At 40.3% G+C, this 7,239-nt stretch overlaps 1 protein-coding gene across 1 annotated transcript in view; it reads left to right on the top strand.

The window, feature by feature from the left end:
- The first annotated feature begins 2,057 nt into the window (after positions 1 to 2,057).
- LOC123967203 (leucine-rich repeat-containing protein 40-like) overlaps positions 2,058 to 7,239 on the top strand; it is an 18,805-nt gene continuing 13,623 nt past the window's right edge. The window contains exon 1 of the mRNA XM_046043239.1: positions 2,058 to 2,167. Within this exon, the coding sequence (XP_045899195.1) occupies positions 2,073 to 2,167 (95 nt within the window). The 5' untranslated portion in view covers positions 2,058 to 2,072. The remainder of the gene's footprint in view (positions 2,168 to 7,239) is intronic.

Here is a 7,239-nt window from a genome sequence, read left to right as displayed (position 1 = left end):
AATAATTGCCCCAACAGTTGTTGCCTTCTCACCAAGCTGCTTGCCTATTGTCCTGTAGGCCATCCCAGCCTTGTGCAGGTCTACAGTTTTATCCCTGATGTCCTTACACAGCTCTCTGGTCTTGGCCATTGTGGAGAGGTTGGAGTCTGTTTGATTGAGTGTGTGGACAGGTGTCTTTTATACAGGTAACGAGTTCAAACAGGTGCAGTTAATACAGGTAATGAGTGGGTAATCATACAATGTGACTTTCTGGATTTTTGTTTTAGATTCCGTCTCTCACAGTTGAAGTCTATGATAAAAATTACAGACCTCTACATACTTTGTAAGTAGGAAAACCTGCAAAATCAGCAGTGTATCAAATACTTGTTCTCCCCACTGTAAATATATTTACATACAATCATTAAAATGCTGTTGAATTAAATTGAGAAATGTTTGTAGATGGATTATTTATGTATGGTTTCATTGTTTGGATGGTATCACTGCAAACAATGACACACATTTTAGCCAAAATCTGTGTTCACACCACCCTTTACAATTACTCAGGTTCATTAGCAATTTCTCAGCAAGAACAGGTGCTCTGTGGAAATCATTAGGAGTGAGCTTTTTCTGTTCAGTTTTACTGTAGCATTCTGAAAGACAAACTGCTACTCAGTGCTGCACCAGTAGTGTACTTCTGACAAGAAAACATTCATAAAATTAAGTGGGCCTAACACGCTCCAATACTGCACACAAGGCCTACTACTTCTGGTCCAATGATGTTCATGATTTTTATGTAAAAGTCTTTCCAGTCGAATCCTATCAAAGCATTTGTTTTAGCCTATTTATAGATAATAAGTTATGGACATGTTGATATAATAAGTTAATAAAATACAGTTTACATCCTTTTTTTGTGGTCTGTCACACATTGTTGTCCTATGTTTATTATTATTGTCATAGCTGTGTATTCAGCTATGACAATATGATCACTAGTCTGTTGAGTTGTGATAGACTGAGTTCCTCTGCTCACACTGATTTCAATAGCCGATCATAACATTCATTGGTATCAATCTTAATACTTTCCTGAAAACATATTTTAAGTTATGATATGCCACCACTGGCAGACCATCGGGCCTGTCTTTGCCGGGACAGTGGGGCCCCTGCTTTGGCAGGTGTCACTTATTTTTCTGTATTGACAGGTGGCAACCCTAATACCGTTTATACCAATATAGTTTGATGTTGAGTTAATATGTTTCTGTAAAATCCTGCCAGCGTTTGGTCCTCGCTCTCCCTCTGCATCTGCACGCTGCCGTCTACTCATAAACTCTCTAACAACACGGAGGGAGACAATGCCGGTCGACACTCCTGAAGACCTGGCTTGTAAAAAGAAAAAAACGCTGATTCAGTCAGTGTTTCCCACACATACACTTCAGCGGTCTGCCCGGGTTTGGAGACAAATTGTTGTGTTACAAGTCAGAACACGGTGGATATTTCACAAGAGCAGACCAAGTAAAGCGACAGTGAACACACCAGTCAGATGTCATTCGTTAAGCTACCATGTTGGGTTTGTTTCGATAGATTACCTCGTCAACACGCCTCCTCAACATGCAGCGCTGTTTTTTTGGGGTTTTTTTTCGCCGACTTTATACAACGTAGCCTACTACTGATGTAGAAAGTTACCAGGGAGAGACCAAAAGAAAGTGGGCACACTGTCTTGTTTGCAGCAGAGGTACATTAGGCCTGTGAGTGTGAAGAGCACTGAAGGAGGCAGAATCAATAAGTGAATGACACTTAAATAAGGTGGAGAATGAAGTATAATTAAAACGGTGAAATAACAAACAAGCTAAGTTAGTACAAATAGTAACAATGTGGCCGCTCTGATCCATTGACCCAGAGCTTCTTTAATGTGGCCCTAGCCTAACCTAATAACTTTCTAACTGTAGAACCTGCTATGTACCATGTCACTAAGACTAAATATATAGCATCTATTTTGACTGCCTTTATTATTTGCAGATATTGATGGGTTGTGTTACAGTGAGGCATCAGTAGTGTTACTCAAAGTGATGAGGTCATTTTAATTTTAGCTGTTACATAAAATGTTCATTTTGCTCCGGCAGCTCCATGACAATCAGCTGAACAGTTTACCTTGTGCTTTGGGAGAACTGCAGGAGCTTCAGCAACTGCGGCTCAGGTACACACACATAAACACACACACGCACATTGAGCAGACCAAATATTTTATGTATCCAAGCTTTTGAAATATTATGGCGTGATGTGATGATCCATGATACATGTTCACTTAATTTAAGCATTGCCCAGTGAGGAGCATTCCAAAACTTCAATAATTTAAATTTTATTTATGTAGCGCCAATTCAAAACAATTGTCTCTCAAAAACTACGTCAAGGTGTTCTGGTGGAGCCACTGTAGTTGTTCAGTTTAAAAAGATTTAGTTCTCTGTTGAATTTAACCTGCTGATTGATAAGACATAACATGTCAAACATTATGAGGCTGTGGCACTTTGTGAATCGTAAGTCGGTAAATTGGGAGCAACAATAGAAAAGAGCTGAAAGAAGTTTTGTGACTGACTTTCTGACACTTTCTAAGTGTCTAAATGTCTCTCAACAGGGACAAAATTGTACAATTTTAAATATTTACAAATTACAAACAGAGTTACTGCAAAAAGTGGGAAATTACATACTAAGTTTTCCAAGAGTGTTCCATTTCATTGAAATACAAACGGTTAGAACCTACTACAACAGAAAACAACTGCACACTTGATGAACAGGCTGACAGCAGCTAAAACATAGCGGTAAGTCAGGACAGCTGAGAGAATAATCAGGGGCTATCTCCTATCCATCACGGACCTCTTTCACCAACACTGCATCCGCTGTGCAGCCGCCATTGTTGCAGAGTCTTTCCTCCCCTCCCCTGCTCACCTGCCTGGTCCGGGTACTTGAAAATCTGGGCTGCTACTGACAGGCTCTGAACCAGCTTTTTCCTCCAGGCAGTCAGGCCCCTAAACACGTCTTCTAAAGCCCTGGATATTCTTGCTTTTAACTACGCGTACGCAAGATGGCTGCCATGCGTATCCTGCGTGTTCCTTTGGAGCGTAGGTCTTGCAAGTCTCCAGAAATTTACGCAATGCATCCGTGAGATGCAATTCCACACATGAACGTGGGGGCAGTATGTCGATCTGACCGGCAGGTCAGCAGCAATCTACTGATCCACACACCAGCCCAGGTGGTGGCGGTATCCAGTTGGTTTGGCAACTGTCATTAAACGCAAAATAAGAAGAAAGTCAGCAGCAGACTTTAAAAAAGGATCTTTGTGGCGGGATGTTTACAGTAAAACTCCTGGTGCTAGTCCACAATTACCAAGATTATGTCTCTTTAAAATCACAACCTGCTCAAGTGTCGCTATGTTTGTTTGCGTGTGCAAATTCGGAGGTTGTCAAGGAAGATAATGCGGTGTTGGCAATCATTACCTCGTCCTGGTCTGCCCCCTAGTGGATTCAGGTTTAATCCTCCAGGTACATGCAAATTACGCAGGCAGGTATGTGAACAAAGCCGTTTATGCATTGTTAAAAAGCAAGTATATCCAGGGCTTAAGTTGTCTCTGCCTTCAGTCTGAATTGTGCTGTCATGCTTACACACACTGTAGCCTGCATTATTGTAGCTGATTGTGACAGTGAACTAATTTTTATCATGTTTTTATAGCCTCATTTCCAATGCATGGTAACGCTTAGCTCTGCTCAGCTCGCTTTTGGTATCAGGTACTTTTCTCAATTTTGTTTTACATTGCAGATAGTACCCTCTCAATATAGGCGAGAACTCTCGCTCAGTCCTTTCATTGAGAACAAAACAGAGTAGTGTCTGCATGTTGTTAACTGACCACAGCATGGTTTTTGCGGGCTGCCATTTAAAAAAAATTTTGGTTCGAGTGACTAAAACATTTTTGGTTGCTATTAGAGCCGTCTCCGACTAAGGATTTAAATAGTTGAATCAGAATTGTCACTTTTTGCCTATAGTCGACTGACCGTCAAATCATGTGTATGTGTGTGGGGTTACACACAGTAGCTCTGCTTTAATCTTGAGAAGCTGTAGAGTTGCAGACTCTATTCATTAGTTACTGTAACTTACACTGTACATTTACAGCTTAACAGAGGGTTATTGTGGACCCTTTTCTCTCTGCTCTGCTCGCCTGCCATTCACTGATCTTGTGCTGAGATGTGCATGCCTGTCGAATTGCATGCACCTCACGGTTCTATTCCAAGCACTGTTTAAAAACAGAATTATATTCCTTGTGTTGTTCATCAGTGGTGATGATTTGAACGCCCCACAAGTATGGAGGACGGATCCGGACATAATTGAAAAAAATACAGTAAATAAATAAATGTAGGCATTAATTAAATTATACAATGAGACATAAATGCATATATCTTTATTTATGTGTGTGTGTGTGTTTTTTTAATATTTTATAGTTTTATTCTTCATTTGCATTTTCTACCATATTTATTTCCTAAATGGTATTTATTTCTGTCTCCCCTTTTTACATTTCTACCTATTGGTTGACCAGTCAGACGACAGAGGTCAAGAAGCTTTGCTACTTATTGATGTCTTCCTTCAGTGAGGTGATCAGTGTACTGAAGTGTCTCTATTTGAAGATAATTCTATCAGCGATGTCTTCTTTCTTTTTCGTTTGGATGCTCTGACAGTTATCAGTTTGCGGCATACACGGACACAGATCGCGGTAAAGAGAGCTGTTGTTTGTGAGAACCAAATGGTCAGTTAGCCACAACTAAATTTGGAGTGCACACGTACTTAACCCTTTATGATAAATGCAGTTAAATGGAGCAGAGCAACCTGACAGGCAGGTTAAAGACTTTATTCTGTCATTTCTTCTACATCCTGGAGCTCATTAACAGTGTCTACAATAAATAAACATTCCACCAAATCATCAGCAGATGGGTTGCCATTTATCAGTTCACCTTCAAAGACACCTTTTGGATGTAAAGGCTCCTACTTTAGCTTTAATGAAAACTAATTTGACTCACAATCATCCTATTCAGCTTTCACCTGCATTTTTTTAGAAAATACAGAATAAAGAGCAGTAGCAGTGAGGCTGATAATGTGTAATAAATTTAACTATTTAGAGTTTGATTATGTTCTCTTGTTTTGGTTTGCAAAATGCAGTACTGTATTGTTATACTTGTAAGTGTTAGTGCTGGTAAACAGAGCTGAACGTTTGACAAACAATGATGAAATTGTGCATTTCTTATACTTCATTGTATGATTTAGAAAAATAACATGTTGAGAAACGGGTCTATTCTTCGTTCATCCTACACTGCAGCAGCTAAAAGGGGCAGGCCGGAGCAGAAAACAACTTACCTTTCTCAAGTAATACAGTAATGTAATAATGTCACATGTGTATGAAGGTGGATCAAACACAGCTAATCTTAAATGTTAAATAAGTACAGAGCAGGGGCAGACTGGCATACTGGCATACCGGGCAAATGCCCAGTAGGCCTGCGCACCTTTGGGGCTGTTGTAATTTAAAAAGTATTTATTTATATAATTGTTTAAAAAATGGGCCCATAAAGCATGCACAGCAGCCCATTAATTCATTTTAAATACTGACACTGGGCTGGCCCAATCACATCTCTGATTAGCTCCCACTTCCTACGCCTCTCTCATATGTTTCTTGTGTCAGAAGTACAAAGAGGATGTGAAGAAGTTGCCGGCCAAATTAATAAATCTCGTGACAGATGGCACCAAACAACCGATATGTTTGTTACCAAGGCTGCAGTAGGGACAGAGTGAGCAGGATAGGTGAATGTAGGTGAACCAGAAAGCATGGAGTAGCTTAACAGGGACCGGTGGGGAGGTGTGCCATGCCATAATGAAGATGATGATGATTACTTCAGTTAAGTTCAATGATAATATTGCAATCATAACACTATCATAAAGTGAGACTGTCAGCTACTGCTGGTGATCACTCAATGTCCAATAGCGCAGCATAAGCTATTTTGACATTGTTTTGTAGCTAGCATAGTTTACTAATGCAGTTGAAGCTTCAGCTAACTGTCCTAATGGCTGACTAGGTGATGTTATTTTGTCAGCCTGGCGTTGGCAAAGCCCACGCTGCTGTGGGTAACCGAGGTCCCTATGTATCATCATAAAATGATTATGGTTTCCCTTGATAAATGTGCGACTGTTTAATTTTGCCTTTTATTCAATACATGTAGCATGTTACAGGGAAATATAACAGTAGGTACGTGTGTGTTTGCCAACTGATTCTAGTGGGCCACCTGGGCCAAAAATGCCCGGGCCGACTATATTTTTTTTTTTGTCCCAGTCCAGCCCTGGTACAGAGGAGCCTAGTAGGCCTATTTATTTTCATTCTTTATACACATTACACAATATGAATATACTATGCATAAATAATCAGTGTTCTCCACTTGTATCCTGTAGTTACACAGTAATATTAGGGGTGTGGACTGTATTAAAAGTATCTGTAACCCACTATTCTCCCATGTGCTATAATCACACAGTAACAATGGGATATGTGCTGTTTTCCCATTCTTCTGCTGTATTTACACAACAACAACAAGGCATGCAAGGGGGAATATAAAAGGAATTCATTTAATTCTTCTTCTTCTCAGACAAAGATGGAAGTGAACACAGTATGCACAGTAGTATCTTCTTTCTGTGCTTTAGGACATAAAAGAAAAAAAACATTAAATAATTAAAGCTGCAAGCAGCGTTGGGCGGGCCCTCGCACTTGTAGCGCGTCCGCGCGTGAGCCGGCCGAGTTGCACATTCTGGAGCTCTGCCGGTGCGGCTGTGAATTTCCTACGCGGTTCCGACGCCGCATGAAGGTGCTATATGTCACTTCCTGTGTCCCCTATGTGGAGCTACATAGCACTTGCCGCTATGAATATAAATCGGTATTGGTGTGTAGATGTCTGCGGGGTGGGAGAGTTATCAAGCACGTAAAGTTTGTTTCAGATGTGAACATGTACACTGAACAATAATGTACCCAAACAATAAAATAAATTCCTTTTATATTTCCCTGCCTTGTTGTTTATGTGTACATACAGAGGAAGAATGTGTGAACAGCACACATTTCATCGTTACTGTGTGTTAGAGCATGGGAGAACAGTCGATACTTTTAATACAGCCCACACCCCTAATACTGTGTAACTATAACAAGTAGAGAACAGAAGAAAAAGATGTTCTTTCTTTACAACAGTCTGCATAGCT

Source organism: Micropterus dolomieu, unplaced genomic scaffold, assembly GCF_021292245.1.
Source record: "Micropterus dolomieu isolate WLL.071019.BEF.003 ecotype Adirondacks unplaced genomic scaffold, ASM2129224v1 scaffold_143, whole genome shotgun sequence".
NCBI classification, from domain to species: domain Eukaryota; kingdom Metazoa; phylum Chordata; class Actinopteri; order Centrarchiformes; family Centrarchidae; genus Micropterus; species Micropterus dolomieu.
Note: the sequence above shows the minus strand (reverse complement) of the source record. Positions and strands in the feature narration are given on the sequence as shown.